Source organism: Podarcis vaucheri, assembly GCF_965113315.1.
Source record: "Podarcis vaucheri genome assembly, chromosome: 15".
In the NCBI taxonomy this organism is placed as follows: Eukaryota; Metazoa; Chordata; class Lepidosauria; order Squamata; family Lacertidae; genus Podarcis; species Podarcis vaucheri.
In genome coordinates this window covers 3,840,033-3,858,721 of record NC_138753.1, presented here as the reverse complement: position 1 = coordinate 3,858,721, position 18,689 = coordinate 3,840,033, and the positions used below count along the sequence as shown (strand labels likewise).

Genomic DNA, 18,689 nt, shown 5'->3' with positions numbered 1-18,689 from the left:
TGCTGGAAGGCGACACATTTTTCTTTAAAAAAAAAAGAGCATTTAACAAGACAAGTTGGCAGGCAATTTAAGAACCATCGAGAAAGCCATTCCCCGGGGATTCCTGAGGATGCCGCTGTGCAGCTTGCCAAAACCACACCTGGCATTTATGTAGATAAATCAACTGAAGCTGATGTTGATTAATTGATGGTGGCCTTCTCTCAACAGGGAACTCCCTGCTCATTTTTGGAGGTGAAGGCCTTTTTCGGCGAGAGGGGACGGAAAAGAATCAAACCTCCGTCCCCCACAAAGGGATGAGTAGAGCGAGATATAAGGAGAGCAGGAACAGATAATAATTGTCCACTCTTTTTCGTATTACGATGCTCTCTGCAAAGTCCACCAGCCCGGCCATTTGCTGAAGTGTTTGTGGCTCTTCTTGTATTCTCAATTTACCAGAAAGATAAAAATGTGAATGTGATCAAACTCCCCTCACGATATTCGGAGGTTTGAGGCGAGGCAACCAGAACTGCAAATAGCATTCCAAATGCAGCCGCGCCATAGATTTGCAAAACGGCATTAAGATGCCGGCAGTTTTGTTCCCTAGAAATGATCCCTTGCGCCCGTAGATCACAAGCCGGAGAGAAAACAAAGCTGCTCTTCCACCGTTTGCTGGTTTCCAAAGAGGTATCTCGATTGGCCGCTCTGGGAACAAGGATGTCGGTCGGACCAGATGGCCTTTTCTTCTAATCCACCAGAATAATGCTTATCTCCTAAATTATCAGATTATGGATTTAAACAGCGATGGCCGTTTTGCTTGGATGGCTTAACAAAAAAAATGGGGTGGGGGAATCAATAAGGCAATTTAAAAATTGATTTATTCATTATGTTTACAAAACACATTTTCCTCCAACGTGCTTAAGGTAACATGGCTCACCGCTCTCCCTATTTTTCCCTCACAACAACCCTGTGAGGTAGGTTAGGCTGAGAGAGACGGGGACTGGCCCAAGGTGACCCAGTGAGCTTCACGGCTGAGTGGTGGATTTGAACCCTGGTCTTGGCACTCTAACCGTTACACACTGGCTGCCAAAAGCTATTTATTTAAAATATTTATAGGCTGCCTGCCTCCCTGGGCACAGGCCTCTGAGGCAGCTGAATGAAGACAAATGATATTAGAAGAGAAAGGGGGAGGAAGGCCGTGGCACGCTTGCCCTGACCTCAAAGGGACTAGTCTCTTTGGTAAACAAATAAATCCAAGGTGCCTTATGGAATGTTAACTTCCTCCCATTGACCATTGTGACTCACGCACTGATAAACGTTTGAGCGGTCCAACTTTGAGATCCACATAAAATAATGGACCTGGGTACCGTGAGTCCAATTCTAATGTGTCTGCCCCGAGTTAAACTTAATACAAACCATTATTTTTGTTTAGCTGCTAATGATGCTTTACTCACGGAATACTTTTTGCATTTGATTCTTTTTTGTAATGGGTTTCTTTTTCGCACATGTAAGAGAATATGTTGTTTTTCAGCTAATCATGCTACTTTAAACAGGGAACTTTGTTGTGCTTCCCGATTTTCGTTTCTGATGTTTTACACTGGTGCTTTGAAAATACAGACTGTTTGGTGTTTTAAGGTAAGCTGCAAACTGCTTAAAAGAGAGATTTATCAATTTATTTATCATTTCTTTGAACCTCAGGGGTTCTATCAGTGCTCAAACTTTCTGTCTTGCTCCTCAATGGAAGCGTCTTTTCAGCACTCAGCACCCAGGTTTGCGATTAGGGGAAGAAATAAGGTTATCATCCCTTTCTCAGGCCATGGTGGGATGGTGGTGGTGGGCCGATGCTGGCCTAACGACACATTGTGAATCCATGGCTAAAATGGGGAGATTCGAACTCAGGACCTTCTGGATTGCTTCCGCTTCGACTTCTAGACTGCGCCAGCTCTCATCAGGGAAGACTGGCAGTGTGTGTGTGTGTCTGTGTGTAGGTTTTAGACAACCGTGAGCAGCAACAACTTAGCAAGAGGAATCAAGTAGCCCAGAAGCCGGCTGACAAGAGAGGAGAGGACTCCTTTATCTGGATCCAAAAAGAGAGAACAGTCTTGATTCAAGTAGCCCTCCTGAAAATGGAAGGCTGGCAGGCCACAGCCTGTGCCGGGGGGGAAACCGCCAAGCGGATGGGCTCCATTTGTGACAGTCCTTTCCTCACAGCTATCGTCTCCATCTGTTTAAAGAAGAAGAAAAACATCAAAAATATCTGTATTTTTCCTTTCCTCAAAGGCAGGTGCTGAAGGGGAGCCTCTGGCTGTTGCTGAACTACAATTCCCACCAGCCCCCAGGAAGTACGGCCAGTGGGTCAAGGATGATGGGAGTTGTAGTGTGGCAAGACCTGTGGGTTCCCCCACAGGGTGATGATACCCACTTTCTCCTCCCAACAACCTTGTGAGGTAAGTCAGGCTGGACAGCAACTCGCCCAAGCACACCCAGTGAGATCTGTGGCTGATCAGGCCTGATTTTCAGTCGCTAGGTCACACAGCCAACAGAACTGAAAATGTGGAACTGTAGGCCCCTTGGGGGCAGAGACTTGCCCTTTATATTGTTCTCTCTTTTATTTTAGTTAGAGTGGTACCTCAGGTTAAGTACTTAATTCGTTCCGGAGGTCCGTTCTTAACCTGAAACTGTTCTTGACCTGAAGCACCACTTTAGCTAATGGGGCCTCCTGCTGCTGCCGCGCCGCCACTGCATGATTTCTGTTCTCATCCTGAAGCACTATTTCTGGGTTAGCGGAGTTTGTAACCTGAAGCGTATGTAACCCGAGGTACCAATGTACTCTTTAAATCAGGGATAACCAATGTGTATGTCAAAGGCTCTCAACACCCATTGGGCAACCATTCGCTGGGGATGATGGGAGTTGTAGTCCAAAAGGACCTGGAGGGTGCCACATTGGCCCCCCTTATTCTAAATAGCCAGGTACACTAATGACTCCCTCACTTTTCTCTCTCACACACAGGCAGTGACACCAGAAGTGCAATGAAAAGGGGAGAGAAGCTTGCAGATCATGTTCCTTTTCTGAAGATAATGGAGTGACCCACCTTCCAGGCAAAAACCCCTGCCCTGATATCTCAAGGAACTAGCAAACAATGGGGGGACCACTTACATCCTCAGACATTTGTCCTTCCCACCACTCGCTACTCGTTGTCCGTCGGGACTCCAGTCCACTGCAAACACCTGGGAAGGGAACAAGACGAGGGTCAGTCCACAGCCGCTCTGAGGAGCTCGGAGATGCTTTTCTCGAATGCGCCTCAGTGGGCTTTGCCAAAGAAACAGCAAAGCCAGAAGAAAAGAGCGAGCAAGATTTCACCACCGCAGCTCGAGGAAGCTCCCAGCCATCTTGAGGACTAACAACTTCATTTTCCCTTTTTGTGCGCGAAAAAGGTAGTGCACGCTCAGGTTCTCAGCAGGCTGAGTTCAGGAAACGACAACGGGTTGTTATGTGGTGCGTGTTTAATCATTTGACCTGCCCTCCACCAGGACCATGGCAGCCAGGCTTTGGGTGGCACAAACAGTCAGGATATAGAAGTATTTAACAGATAAGTGAGCAAGGATCGAATCGGTCCCTCTTGCGGGGGGGGGGGGTTAAAGAAATGTTTTTTGCAGCTTGTAAACCAAGTTTACAAAGGGACGCAGGTGGCGCTGTGGTCTAAACCACAGAGCCTAGGGCTTGCCGATCGGAAGGTCGGTGGTTCAAATCCCCGCGACGGGGTGAGCTCCCGTTGCTCGGTCCCTGCTCCTGCCAACCTAGCAGTTTGAAAGCATGTCAAAGTGCAAGTAGATAAATAGGTACCGCTCCGGCGGGAAGGTAAACGGCATTTCCGTGCGCTGCTCTGGTTTTGCCAGAAGCGGCTTAGTCATGCTGCCTGCATGACCCGGAAAAACTGTCTGCAGACAAATGCCGGCTCCCTTGGCCAGTAAAGTGAGATGAGCACTGCAACCCCAGAGTCGTTTGAGACTGGAGTTAACTGTCAGGCGTCCTTTACCTTTACCTTTAAACAAAGTGAACTCTTCTTCTGGCCCCTTTAAAAAACGTAAAGGACCCCTGACCATTAGGTCCAGTTGTGGCCGACTCTGGGGTTGCGGCGCTCATCTCGCTTTATTGGCCGAGGGAGCCGCCGTTTGTCCGCAGACAGCTTCAGAGTCATGTAGCCAGCATGACTAAGCCGCTTCTGGCGAATCAGAGCAGCGCACAGAAACGCCGTTGACCTTCCCGCCGGAGTGGTACCTATTTATCTACTTGCACTTTGACGTGCTTTTGAACTGCTAGGTGGGCAGGAGCAGAGACCGAGCAACGGGAGCTCACCCCATCGCGGAGATTCGAACCACCGACCTTCTGATTGGGAAGCCCTAGGCTCTGTGGTTTAACCCACAGTGCCACCCGCGCCCCTTTAGAAGAGCTTAAAATCAGGAACCCCCTGATGTCATATAGCATGTCCAGGTGCAGGTCAAGTGACGATGGATCTGGCTGAAAGGGGTTTTGCCCACCTGTCAATAATCAGCCTGCAAGGGGGGAATGGCTCCAGTTCCCTACCTCTGATCCACAAACCACCAACGGGCCAATTTTGGGGTCGGGGTCCTCAATCTGCCGCCCCATCCTCTCCTACCCAAGCAGCCCCGAGGAAAAACCTCACCACTGACTTACCTCGTCCGCATGGCCAGGAAGGTCGACAGCCAGTTTCTGTGTCTTGACGTCCCAGACCTTGAGTGTGCTGTCGCTGCTCCCGCTGACCAGCAGGCGGCTGTCGGCCGACCACGCGATCTGGTACACCGCCGATACGTGCCCCCGCAGGGAGGTGAGGTACCTAGTGTGGGAAATGTGTGTGTGTTAAGACTCTACCAAGAAAAAAGCACAGCAATCTCTAATTCTGTAACGAATTATTGTGTTATACATATCCTTATGAGTTTGAGTTTGTAATCTCTGTTTGAATTTGTAATCTCTATTTGAGTTTGTAACCCTTGTCAGAATACAGTGGTACCTTGGGTTAAGTCAGGGGTCTGCAACCTTTAAGACAAAAAGAGCCACTTGGACCCATTTCCGAAAAAACAACAACAACTGGGAGCCGCAAAAACATTGCAACATTTAAAACAAATATAACACTGCATATATTGTTTCTTGCCTTAATGCTATATATACAGGATCGTGCAGTCAGCTGTCAATCTCAAGAAAAAAGGACAAATTAATAGCTAATTAAAATATTTAATTTACAACCAGGTAACCAGGTTAATGGGACTTTTGCTCCTGAACCTCAGTGCTCAGTGTTTGCACATCAGGGCTGTAAGACGTCACCTTCATTTTCACACAGGCTTGCAAGCTGTCATCTGTGAGGCGTGATCGGTGTTTGTTTTTAATATAGTTCATGTTGGAGAAGACCTGCTCACATACATATGTGGAAGAGACCACAAGGGCCATCGAGTCCAACCCCCTGCCAAGCAGGAAACACCATCAGAGCACTCCTGACATATGGTTGTCAAGCCTCTGCTTAAAGACCTCCAAAGAAGGAGACTCCACCACACTCCTTGGCAGCAATTCACCAAACTTTCACCAAACTTTCCCCTGCTTAAGTTTAAAAAGGGGCTTCGCTTAAAAAGGGGCTTCAGGCAACTAACTCCACGTGGAATTCCACGCGACCGCGACTGCATAATCAATGCCACAAAATGCCAAAGAAAATTAACCAGGGCCCCAGTGAACCATACATATAGTGATAATAAAAAGCTATTTAGGCCTTTCTCACCCCCTGTTGGGTGTGGGTGCATTTTCTGCAGACCAAAAGCCAAAAGTCTAGATAGCGCGGCCCTCAGCCTCCAGCTGGCGGCCAGGCAGGTGCGCCCTTGGCGACGCGCTGGTAACTTGCTGGAAGCTCCGCTGCGCGCCACCTCCCTCCAGCCAGGTGCCTCCGCCGCCCGCCGGTCCATCCATCCACCGGCCCCTTCCGCGCGCCGGCGGCTTTCTCTCCTTTTGCGCGCCCGCCACTCCCTTCCGCGCGCGGGGACTCCATTCCGGGGGCTGCCTGCAGCCGCGTATGTGAGGCAGCCTGTGCCGGGGACAGCCGAGGGGAGAGGACTGGAGGAGGAGGAGGAGGCGGCGGCGGCGGCGGCGAGGGCGGAGGGAGCGGGCGAGCCGTGGCGGAGCTGGAAGGGGAATTTCAAAACAAGCTGCGCGAGGGAAGGAGTGAGCCGAGCTGGCAGGCGAGGCGGAGCGCGCGCGGAGCTGGCAAGCCGGGGAGGGGGCCCCCGTCGGGGGCTGGCGGCGCAGGCGTGGGGATTGATGCTGGAGGGGTGCCCGAGATTATTGGGGGGGGCAGAGCCCCCCAAACGAATTTTTGAGGGGGCTCGGGCCCCCTCAGGCCCCATGGAGTCTGCGCCTATGCCTCCGCTCCTTGCCTCCGCCCCTCGCCTCCTCCCCTCCCCTCCGCCCCGGAGCCGCAGCAAAGGCTTTAAAGAGCCGCATGCGGCTCTGGAGCCGCAGGTTGCCGACCCCCGGGTTAAGTACTTAATTCGTTCCGGAGGTCCGTACTTAACCTGAAACTGTTCTTAACCTAAAGCACCACTTTAGCTAATGGGGCCTCCTGCTGCTGTCGCGCCGCCGGAGCACGATTTCTGTTCTCATCCTGATGCAAAGTTCTTAACCTGAAGCGCTATTTTTGGATTAGCAGAGTCTGTAACCTGAATCATATGTAACCCGAGGCACCACTGTACACAGTTTTGAATGGATTAGTTTTTGTTACAATTGACCATTGATTTGCGAGTAGGGACCACTCGCACTACTGAAACTTATATCGGCCGGAGTTCTTGGTGTGCTTTTTTTCTTGGTATATTTAATAACAAGAACTCCAGCTGTGTTAAGACTGTGACGCGAATGTGCTTCATCCCCCTTCCCTCCAGAACCAGCCTATGAAGAGACTCTGATTTTCAGCATCCCTGATGGAACGCCCTCATGAGGACTTGGAACTTGTTTTACAAAGATGAACTGGAAAACTGAAAGGAATCGTAATTCCCAAGGCGCAGCTGAGGCCTAAGACCAAACGCGTGTGTGTTTTTGATTAAATAGAGTGGTGCCTCGCAAGACGAAAAGAATCCGTTCTGTGATTCTCTTCGTCTAGCGGTTTTTTCGTCTTGCGAAGCAAGCCCATTGACGGATTAGCGCTATTAGCGGCTTTTAGCGGCTGATCGGATCAGCTGATAAGCGGCTTAGCGGCTTAGAAAAAGGGGGGGGGAGGAAAAAAAACCAGCAGGAACTCGCAAGACATTGTCGTCTTGTGAAGCAAGCCCATAGGAAATTCGTTTTGCAAAGCACCTCCAAAACGGAAAACTCTTTCGTCTAGCGAGTTTTCCGTCTTGCGAGGCATTCGTCTTGCGGGGCACCATTGTATAGCTCTTTTTAATCATTTCCCTGTAACAGGGAGTACTTTGATACGTCCATCATTATTTTCATAGCTCTTCCTTGGAAAATTGTGAACCGGCTTGAGATAAAGGGAAACGGTATAATGATTACACACTTACTTGCCCGTTTTGCCATCCCACAGCTTGACAGACTTGTCGAAGGACGCACTGGCAATGATCCGCGTGTCGGGAGAGAAAAGGACTTGGTTGATCAACGCCTGGTGGCCAGTCATTCTCCCCAGAGGCTTTTTGTCCTCTGCAGGCACCCAGAGGAACAGCGTAAAGTCATCCGACCCAGAGACGAGCCTTTCGAGCCCCGTGCCCTGTGGGCAGAGAAGGAAGTGCCCTCTTTCAGCGAGAAGAATGGGATTCTGGGACCGACCACCCCTTAAGATGCACCAGATTCCTTGCTAATCAACTATACCCAAGGGGAGCCAATGAAATGAATAGGCCCAAGTTAGTCACATTTGATTCTTTCCAACACAACTCAACAAGGCTTAAACTTGGGAACTCATTGGCGCAAGATGCAACCAGCTGCCCAAGACGGAGACCTCATCGTTCTATATTTAAAGCACAATTTTAAACCGCCATAGCTTCACCCCTAGAAACTGGGGAACTAAAGTATATGATTTTTTTGTTGGAATGGCATACAAAAGCTGAAGAAATTAAGGAGGTCAAGACTAAGTGGGCAATGGACTTAGGATATAATATCGAGTATGAGAAATGGACAAGGCTATGGAATTTAGGAATAAAATTTACTGCATCCATGACCTTAAAAGAGAATTTGTTAAAAATGATGTCTAGGCGGTACTTAACACCCACCAAACTAGCAAAGATGTACAAAATGTAAAATAAGAACTGTTGGAAATGCACTGGTAAGAGAGGGAAATTTTCACCACATGTGGTGGTTGTGTGACAAGGAATAGTGTGTATAATGAGTTTTAAAAGATATTTAGGTACACCTTTTATAACAAACCGGAGGCATTTTTGTTAGGAATGGTTGGAGAGGACACTAAAAAGGAAGATCAGAAATTCTTCCTGTTTGCCACAACAGCAGGAAGACTACTCCTCGCACAGAGAAGGAAACAACAGGATATCCCGACAATTGAAGAATGGCAACAGAAAGTATTGGAGTATGCGGAAATAGCAAGGCTAGCTGGAAGAATCCAACAGCAGGATGATGAGAAATTCCCAAAAGAATGGTCCAAATTTATGGTATACTTAGAGAAAACTACATAGATAAAGACACTCACAGGACTGAAATAAAATTCATAACATTTATTGTAAACATTTGGTTAGACCACAAGATGTAATGCTGTAATGTAATAAGGAATGTACCTGTCTAAAGTATAATACAAAAATTTATTAAGGAATTATAGACATTTATAGAATGTATATATAGTAATCACGCTTAAGTAAGAGCAACGTAAAGAAGCCAGAAGAGGGGTGGAGGGAAGTTAACTCAGGTGAGATATAGATTGAAAGAAGAATAATATTGTTAAGCTGTATTGTGTTTAAGATATTTGGGGGAAAAAATTATTGGGGGGAAAAGAAACAGAAACTGGGGAACTATAGTTTGTTGAGGGTGCTGTTGGGAGAGCCCTATTCTCCTCTGCAGAGCTCCAGTTCCCAGAGTGATTGAACAACCAACCCCTTTGCTGAGAGCTCTGGGAGCTGCAGCCGAGCGGCTATTTCGTGGCCAGGGCAGGCAGGAGGGCAGACTTACCCTGACTTGGCTGTACCGCTGCTGTGCTTTCTGCTTTATCTCTGCCACTGTAGGAAGAAAGAAACGCAGGTTAGGAACTACCTGCAGCCAGAGGAATCTGCTTGGTTAGAACACTGAGCTCCCAAGGATGCTCAAAATTCTGCATTTCATGCTGATTTCATGGTGCTAAAGCTGCAGCAACAGCTCCCTTTCTCCCAGGGAGAGAGAAAGAGTAAGAATTCCCCCCGGAGGTTGTAGACTCTCCTTCCTTGGGGGGCTTCTAAGCAGAGGTTGTCTGGTCATCTGTCATGGATGCTTTAGCTGAGATCCCTGCATTGCGGGGGTTGGACTAGATGACCCACGGGTTCCCTTCCGACTGCAGGACTCTGTGATTCGCTGCCTCGAACACAAGCAAAAGGAGAGGCAGTAGCCTGATGCCACTTACGGGATCCGCTGACGTCCTGGGGGTTGATGGAAGCCTCGGCCGGCTCAAAAGCCCCAGTGCGGAGAACATAGTCTGTGCTGAGAGCCATAGTGTTCACCCAGTGCGCGTGGCCCTGAAGTGTGCGGCAGAGGACTCCCTGAAAAGCGGAACAGAAAAAATCAGTCCCTGACTCACAACTCTTTTTTTATATACATTTTATTGGGTTTTTTTACATATAATTTTCAAAAATCATTTAGCATAACTTTTTATCTCATACAATATTTTAGACTTTCGTCATCCACCTCTGATGATTTTCCGTTCTTTATCGCTTCGCCTGCATTTCTTAATTTCTCAGACTTTCCCAGACTTACATCCAGGGGCCTCCAGACCTTGATGGTCCGATCCTGAGACGAGGAGTACAGCAAGTTGTCCCCGCCCCACTTGACGCAGGTCACCGACTGCGTGTGGCCTGTCAGGATCTTGTCGCACCGGCCTGCAACTGTGTCCCAGATGCGGACGCTGCCGTCTTTGGAGGAGCTGGCCAGGTAGCGGCATTCCGGGTTCCTGCAGAGGGCAAAACCAGGAAACCTTAAGCTAAGGCGTTGGAACTCCCTGCCTATTGATATCAGGCAGGCGTCCTCACGATATACTCGTTTCCGTGCCTGCTAAAGATATCATTGTTTAGACCAGGCATAGGCACCTCCAGATGTTTCGAGACTACAATTCCCATCATCCCTGACCACTGGTCCTGTTAGCTAGGGATGATGGGAGTTGTAAGCTGAAAAACCTCTGGAGGGCCGAGTTTGCCAATGCCTGGTTTAGATGGCGCTGTGGGTTAAACCACAGAGCCTAGGACTTGCTGATCAGAAGGTCGGCGGTTCGAATCCCCACGACGGGGTGAGCTCCTGTTGCTCGGTCCCTGCTCCCACCAAACCAGCAGTTCGAAAGCATGTCAAAGTGCAAGTAGATAAATAGGTACCGCTCCTGCGGGAAGGTAAATGGCATTTCCATGCGCTGCTCTGGTTCGCCAGAAGCGGCTTAGTCATGCTGGGTTAGAACCTTGCATTTTTTGTTTAAAAAAGGAAAAACAGATTTGAGAGCCGGTACAGCAATCTAGGCTTTCCTCCTGTATTTGTGCTGATTCAAGGCACACTCAGCTCTAGGGAGAGAGGTCAGGTTGTGAGATGGCGACTAGCTTAAGGTCACTTCACGGCTGAATGGGAGATTTGAACTCAGGTGTTCCCAGCCCTTGCCTGACATCCTAACCATTACACCATGCTGATGGATGAATGGGTTGAAATCCAAAGCAATCCAAAGTAACCCAAAGGATTAGAAGGTGGGGGTTTTTTTTTGGGGGGGGTGTCCAGAATGGGGGAGACTTACAGATGTAGAGGCTCCCAGCAGAGAGAAGTAATCCATTTGGAGTGCCCCATGAGGACCCGTCCGATCTGGTACCCCGTCTCGGGATCCCAGAGAAATATCTGCACGAAAGGATAAAATCAGAAATACGGCTGTGGCCCAGGCAGACAGAGAGATTGCTACACGGAGCTCACCTTAGCAGCAGTTCTGCTCACCTGTGATTCCCAGTGGCTGGCATTCAGAGTTATACTCTCTCCGACAAGGGAGAACATCACCGCCATGGCTAGCCGTCAGTGATCGCCAAAGTGGCAAGAGTCACGTCCAAGGAATCAAGGTTTGCAGAACTACAACGCCATCCCCCAAAAGCTTTATAGAGGTGGAAAGAGTTAAGGGGGAGGAAAACCTAAAATAGCTCAGTGAGGACTGAACGTGCTCACTGGCCACGAACACAGCTTGTCCATTGGCAGGAAAAAGCAGAGAAACAAAATATGGGTGGAATGGAATGGAGTATCCGCAAAACGGGTATGGCTGGCATCTTGAACAGGAGCACTTGACACGGCAACAGTTAGCTGGAAACCTTGCTTAACTACGAGGCTGGTCCTTGTCTGCGATGGGGAAGAGAATACTGGAAGGGGCGATGTGGAATGGAGTATCCCAAAAAAGGGTATGGCTGGCATCCTGAACAGGAGCGCCTGACACAGCAACACTTTGTTGTTGTGCCGGTCCTTATCTGAGAGGCTGGTCCTTGTCTGTGTGCAGGGAGAGAATACCAGAAAGGGCAATGTGGAATGGAGCATCCCCAAAATGGGCATCCTGATCAGAAGTACTCAACAGCACAATATTTCCCTGCACTTATTGGTGAGGACAACTCTTGTCTGTTGAAAGGGACAGAAGACTAGGAGGGAGAAAACGGAATGGAGGAACCCGTGAAAGGGAATGGCTGGCACTCTGAAGAAAAGCACGCCGTGCTGCAACATTTTTTTGCTGAGGGTCCCTGTTTGTCCTCGGCTCAGAGAAAGAAAGACCCAGCCCAGGATGGATTCAGAGGGACTATCAAGACCCAGAGGCGAGGGACACCCTGTACCTGGCAGTTTTTGCACCCAGACGCCAGTTTTCTGCCATCAGGAGACCAGGCTATGCTGAGCACCCAGTGACGGTGACCTGGTGAAAAAATTGACAAAATAACCGGAAGAATCAGAAATCAGGAAAAACAAAATTTTAATAAAGAATGGGGGAATTTTTTTAACTTATCTTAAAAACCATTGCAAACAGTTAAAATTGTGTGTGGGATTGGAATAATACTTGTAGTTTAATGGTGAATTTTGGATATAAGGGAGATGTAAAATATTCGGATTGTTATAAAAGATGCAGGAGGAAATGATGAACAACAGAACCCACAAAGGGGAGGAGGAAAGTCCAGGAGATTCTATAGCAGGCATCCCCAACCTTCGGCCCTCCAGCTGTTTTGGACTACAAGTCCCATCATCCCTGACCACTGGTCCTGTTAGCTAGGGATCATGGGAGTTGTAGGCCAAAACATCTGGAGGGACACAAGTTGGGGGTGCCTGTTCTATAGAATCTTGTTTTTATGTTGCATATGTGATTGTAAAACTATAATTTGGATAAAACCAAATAAATAAGTTTAAAAAAAGAAAGAGCCAGTGAGAGTATTTTTTTTTTAAAGTATTTTGTTAAGATTCAAGAGAGAATTAAAATCAACAGCAAGCGGAAAGAGACTAGAACTGCTCTGTGCCCGAACAGGCAGAAAATGTGGGTTTTCAGATAGGGAGAATTCCCTGCCCAACGTGGACATCTCGGGGATCAAACCTGAGACCTTCTGTCTACAAAGCAAATGCACTACCACTGAGCCATGGCTTTTGTCCCCTAAAAACCAAAGCCAGATAGACATAGTCCATCCGCAAGCCCCTGGGGCAGCCACCAACTCAAGACAGATTCCTGGAAGACATTTTTCCACAGCCTTATTGAGACTCACCCTTGGCCGTGAAGTGCGGGGTCTCCGTGTTGAGGTCCCAGAAGCGCACAGTTGTGTCCCCGGAGCCACTGGCAAGGTACCTTGAGAAGGACAGGGGGGGGACAGGTGGGTGCATGTAGATTCTCACTTTGGGACCTTCCAGGGCAGATTCTGGGATTGTGTAGCAGGCACAATCCCATCTTCTAAATCAGGATTTTCCCACACTTGGGTCTCCAGCTGTTTTTGGACCCAAATCCCCACCCTCCCTGACCACTGGTCCTGCTAGCTAGGGATGATGGGAGTTGTAGTCCCAAAAAACACCGGAGGCGCAAGTTTGGGGAACCCTGCTCATCGGGAAACAAAGTGACAGTCAAATTTGAAAGCCTCGTTATCACCTCGCTCAAGGGCAAGGAGGTTCCGTGCATCGCTGGGACGCAACCTAGCAAAGAAAGGTCAAAGCGGCTCCAGCCAGCCATTTAGTCATCCCTGGAACCAGGGTGGATTTGATTTAAATCACTAGTCAGTGAGACTTGATTTAAATCACTCTTTTTACAGAAACTCATTCTTGCTGGTACCCTTGCTCATTCTTAATATTTACAACGAGAGGAAGGTTTCATTTTTAGAATAATAAATTTTCAGAGTAGTTTTTACAGTTATATCAGAAATTACTGATTTGGTTATACAATTAGAAATACATAGACAGATAATTAAGAAATTATTGTGAGGTTTAATAAGTTAACTGTTTATATGTGGACAACTTTACTGCTGTCCCTTATTGGAAGGAGAAAAACAATCATTTCCTTAAGAACAATTTAAATAATTTATTTAACTAAAGCAATAACATAGTGTATGTATCCATGTTTGTTAACTGATGTGGTTAAACATGTTAAACAACTTAGATTGAGTTTTAGCACACAGGAAAAACTTAAAACAAATCCTTATTTCCCGATGAATAGCCTTTAGACTATAATGTAACTTAAATAGAAAACTATCTTTGGAAAGATTTTTCCTCCGAAAGCATTTTATTTTAAAAATCTGATTTAAATTTTAAAAAATATGATTTTTTAAAAAATAATTGATTTTTATCCACCCTGCCTGGAACGCTCTGCCTGTTCCTTTTCTGTACTTCTCCCCCACTCGGACCCCGGCTGGACCCTCAACTTACTTCCCAGTGGGACTGAAGGCGACCGAGATGACGGCCTCGCTGTGCCCCTCCAAAGAACTGGTGCAGCGGGTGACGGCACGGACTTTGAAGACAGCCTGCGGCTGGTAGACGATCTCCACCACCTTCTCCGTCTCCAGGGCCTGCCCTGCCAACGTCTGCTGCAGGGAGGCTACGATCTCGGAGTCTCGCACATAGAAAGCCAGTGGCAGCGGCTCCTCCTATGATGGGAGAGAGTCGGGGTTTCAGCTGCAGACACTGCGTGTTAGGTGCACTGCTTTGGCAACAGCGAATCGCTGTTTTTAAAAAAGGGAATTTAACGGTCCTTGCTTGACAGGACTTTTCATGCGGGCTCTCCCGTTGGTGTGATGGCCTGTGTAGTGGTTTGGAGTTACTCGTGCGTAAACTGTCCCCGTTTGGGAGCTTAATGGCCTGGGTTACACCGTCTTGACTGCACAGCCCATCTCTGCGTGGCTGCCTCAGTCACTAGCAGAATCTGTCTGTGGGTGTTTCTTAAACCTTTTCCAGCATAAAAGCTGTTTGACACCCAGTCGTCTCCGCCTCTCATTGCGCGGGAGTCTTCTGCGCAGGGAGGGCGTGGGTAGTGGAGGACCAGTGCTCTCTTCACTGACGTCCAGGGAAGAATCCCGGAGCCCTTTCCCCTCTTCCCCCATTTGCTCTCCTGGATCCTTGGTGTTACGCTGATTTCCTCCCCCCTCTATCAAGCTGCGTCTCCCCCTGGTGCTGGTACCTTCTCCTGCAGAATCGGAGAGCCTCTCCTTCTCCTGTTGCTCCGATGTCAGTTTCCTGACAGCCTGGGACTTGGGCTCGGAGCCAGAAGAGTCTCAGTCCGCACCGGATCCTTTGCCTCAGGCGGCATCGGAACCAAGTCTGGGGCCTGATTCTGAAGAGCCGCAGTCTGCACAGGTTCCCCTGCAACAAGCACCAGTTGGGCTGAGTCAGGGGCCTGAGCCTGCCCTGGCTCCAGATGCGGGGATGACCTCGTTGCCTTCAGCTGGACCATCACTTACAGCTGCTCCACTACCAGTTGGGTCAGGAGAGGCTGAGGCGGCCTCTGGGTCTAGTAACCCACCGACGTCTCCTGAGCTGCAGAGGCTGAGGTCTGAGAGAAGGAGAGACCTGAATACTTGGCTCCCAGCACATTTCCGAGCACGACTCAAAGTGTTGGTACTGACCTTTAAAGCCCTAAACGGCTTCGGCCCAGTATACCTGAAGGAGCGTCTCCACCCCCATCATTCAGCCCAGACACTGAGATCCAGCGCCGAGGGCCTCCTGGCGGTTCCCTCATTGCAAGAAGTGAGGCTACAGGGAACGAGGCAGAGGGCCTTCTTGGTAGTGGCTCCCGCCCTGTGGAACGCCCTCCCTTCAGATGTCAAAGAGATAATCAACTACCTGACATTCAGAAGACATCTGAAGGCAGCCCTGTTCAGGGAAGTTTTTAATATTTAACGCTGTACTGTTTTTAATACTTGGTTGGGAGCTGCCCAGAGTGGCTGGGGAAACGCAGCCAGATGGGCAGGGTATAAATAATAATAAATTATTATTATTATTATTACTCGCAGGAGGAGTGCTCGCCTTTCGGCGAGACAGGGAGGTGAGTCACCGGGGCATCAGGACCAGCCGTTACCCCGACAGAGATAAAAGGCTGCTGGACCCCGCTCCAGGGTCACTGCTGTTTGCCAGAACCTGCCTATGATCCTGTGCCTGACCTTGCCTGGTTTCCTGCCTCATGTCCTGCTGGACTGACTCCTCGCGGAACCCTTGGATTCGGGACTGGACCTGGACCGTGTTGCTCGGGTTACCCCCGGGCCCAGCACAGCTGGCTACCTGCTCGAAGGCAAAAGATCCTCGGGAACTGGAAATGTAGCTCACAAGCCAAAGGGAACACTGGGCGATGCATGCAAAGCACTCTCTAGAACTGAGCCACAGCCCTCCCCGTAAAATTAAAGCAAGGTTCTAGTCCTCATGGTTCTGAATGAAGGGCCGATTTGATTAGGACAGTAAGAAGATGCTTTGCACCAAGTCAGAAGCACCAGCCCATCAATCACAGTACTGCTTACTCTGACTGGCAGCAGCTCTCCAGGGTTCCACAGGGGAGCATTCTCAGTCCTACCTGGAGATTAAACCCAGGACGTTCTGCATTTAAAAAGCGGCAGAGTTTGGAAGGAAGAGACAACCCCGACCAGAGAAGAATGGCAAATCAAGTCGAAGGACTATGCCACAATGGCAAAATTAATTGGACAGCTCAGGAATCAAGAAGACAAGAAATTTTAAAAAGGGGAAATGTTTATAATATATATACAAAACCATTGTAAACAGGCCAAAACATTAGCAGGATTTTAAACACGCTTGTAATATAACAGAATGTATAGATAATTTAGGAAGATGAAAAATTGGAGAAGTACTGATATGCAGTTGAAAATAGAATTAAAAGGACCCATCCATGGAAAGGATGGGGAAGTCAGGCGATTCAGAGTAATCTCGATATTTGGATTTTGCAATGTTTTATGTTTATATTTTTGAAAAACAAATAAAAAAGATGACAAAAAGTGGCGGAGTCTGTGGTTCTGAGCTCTCGACATTTTTAATTCATAGAATCATAGAGTTGGAAGAGACCACAAGGGCCATCGAGTCCAACCCCCTGCCAAGCACAATTACTTTTAAATTTAACGTTGTGCTAATTGGTTTGAACTCATCAATATTTGACAGAGTGGAGACTAGAGGACAGAAGTCTGGATTTTTATCTGTTCTGGAGCTCTATTTTAACGAATTTAGCCTTGCCTGCAAAGGGAGTATTTCAGATCGGGTGAGTAGCCATTTCTTAAACCATGAAGAGCTGCATTTTTCTGTGGAGTAAAGAGACTGGGTAGCATTCAAAAAGCAAGTGACTTTGGCTTCTCGTGGGGGAAGCCAGTTCCCCTTAACCTTAACTCTGGCCCGGGACGCAATCCCAACACCAGTACCTTCTCCAGGAGCGCGTTGCAGACGAGCTGAAGCTTCTCTGGCGTGATGTTGATGGGCACATCAAAGGGAGAGCCCAATGCCTCACCGGCCTCATCTTTGAACTGGATAAGGAGTCGTTCCACGTCCGCCGTCATTTTATTGTTTTTGTTAAGGTTTGCACCTTGACCTGTGAATAAAAACACAGACAATCATATGGGCAAACACGACCCTTCCCCTCTGCAGGGAGGTGGGACCAATTCAGATGGTCCACAACTTAATGGATCCAAATGGTTTCCAGAGAGTGGCAGGGGATGTTTTATCCCATGTTGATGGCCTTTCTGCTGATTCCCTGGTGGCCTGCTGGAATGTGGAGTTAACCAGGGCTACTGGCTTCGAGGGATGCGGGTGGCGCTGTGGTCTAAACCACAGAGCCTAGGGCTTGCTGATCAGGAGGTCGGCTGTTCGAATCCCCGCGACGGGGTGAGCTCCCATTGTCCAGTCCCAGCTCCTGCCAACCTAGCAGTTTGAAAGCACGTCAAAGTGCAAGTAGATAAATAGGTACCGCTCCAGCAGGAAGGTAAACGCCGTTTCCTTGCGCTGCTCTGGTTCGCCAGAAGCGGCTTAGTCATGCTGGCCACATGACCCAGAAGCTGCCTGTGGACAAACGCCGGCTCCCTTGGCCTATAGAGCGAGATGAGTGCGCAACCCCAGAATCATCTGCGACTGGACCTAACGGTACCTTTACATTTACCTTTTTATTGGCTCCGAGGTGCCCTCTACAATTGCATGGAACATCCTCCCTTCAGATGTCAAGGAAATAAACAACTATCTGCCTTTTATAAGGCACCCGAAGGCAGCCCTATATTGGGGAGTTTTTAATGTTTGATGTTTTACTATTTTCTGATATATGATGTGAGCCACCCAGCGTGGCTGGAGAAACCCAGCCAGATGGGCGGGGTATAAATAACAAAATAAATAATAATAATAATAATAATAATAATAATAATAATAATAATGGACCTAGGTCTCCCTTTTTTCCTAGATCAGTTTCTGGTGCCTTCTTAAACCAGGAGCAAAACCTCCATCTCTCTCACGCACATACTCCTAAACCTTCCCACGTTTCTCGTTTTCAACCCCTGGTTCAAAATTCTGCTTTTCATCCCACCCCAAGCCCCCTCTCTCTTCCTCCCTTCCACCCACCCCATGGGCCAAAATCCTTTGCAGCCCGTGCAGACAGAAAAGTAGGTCTTTACCTGCTGATCCACTTTTAGGATTCTGGAGTCCCCGAGCAGACTTTTTCCTTCTTGCTAGCAAGCAAGCCAGCTACACCCACGTGGAGGGGAAATTGACAACGTCATCTCCCTGCGCCTAGAAGTCTCACGGGGGGGGGGACTCCACCGCCACCTGCTGGGGAAAGTGGGGAACTGCACGAGAGCCGTGGCTTGAATATACAGTACAGTATATTATGTTGTTTGATCTTGGGAGAAAAGCAATGACAAACCTAGACAGCATCTTAAAAAGCAGAGACATCACCTTGCCAACAAAGGTACGTATAGTTAAAGCTATGGTTTTCCCAGTAGTGATGTATGGAAGTGAGAGCTGGACCATAAAGAAGGCTGATCACCGAAGAATTGATGCTTTTGAATTATGGTGCTGGAGGAGACCCTTGAGAGTCCCATGGACTGCAAGAAGA

At 48.4% G+C, this 18,689-nt stretch overlaps 1 protein-coding gene across 1 annotated transcript; it reads right to left on the bottom strand.

The window, feature by feature from the left end:
* Positions 1-836: 836 nt before the first annotated feature.
* On the bottom strand, positions 837-18,351 carry NLE1 (notchless homolog 1). The gene is made up of 13 exons (XM_082201854.1): positions 18,250-18,351; positions 17,017-17,183; positions 14,036-14,253; positions 12,892-12,971; positions 11,983-12,059; positions 10,923-11,020; positions 9,911-10,103; positions 9,561-9,696; positions 9,137-9,183; positions 7,531-7,733; positions 4,673-4,832; positions 3,134-3,204; positions 837-2,200 (listed from the first exon to the last, which is right to left on the bottom strand). Exons 2-13 carry the CDS (start codon positions 17,149-17,151, stop codon positions 2,188-2,190), a joined length of 1,431 nt encoding a protein of 476 aa, XP_082057980.1. The 5' UTR covers positions 17,152-17,183; positions 18,250-18,351; the 3' UTR covers positions 837-2,187.
* Between the last annotated feature and the right edge of the window lie 338 nt (positions 18,352-18,689).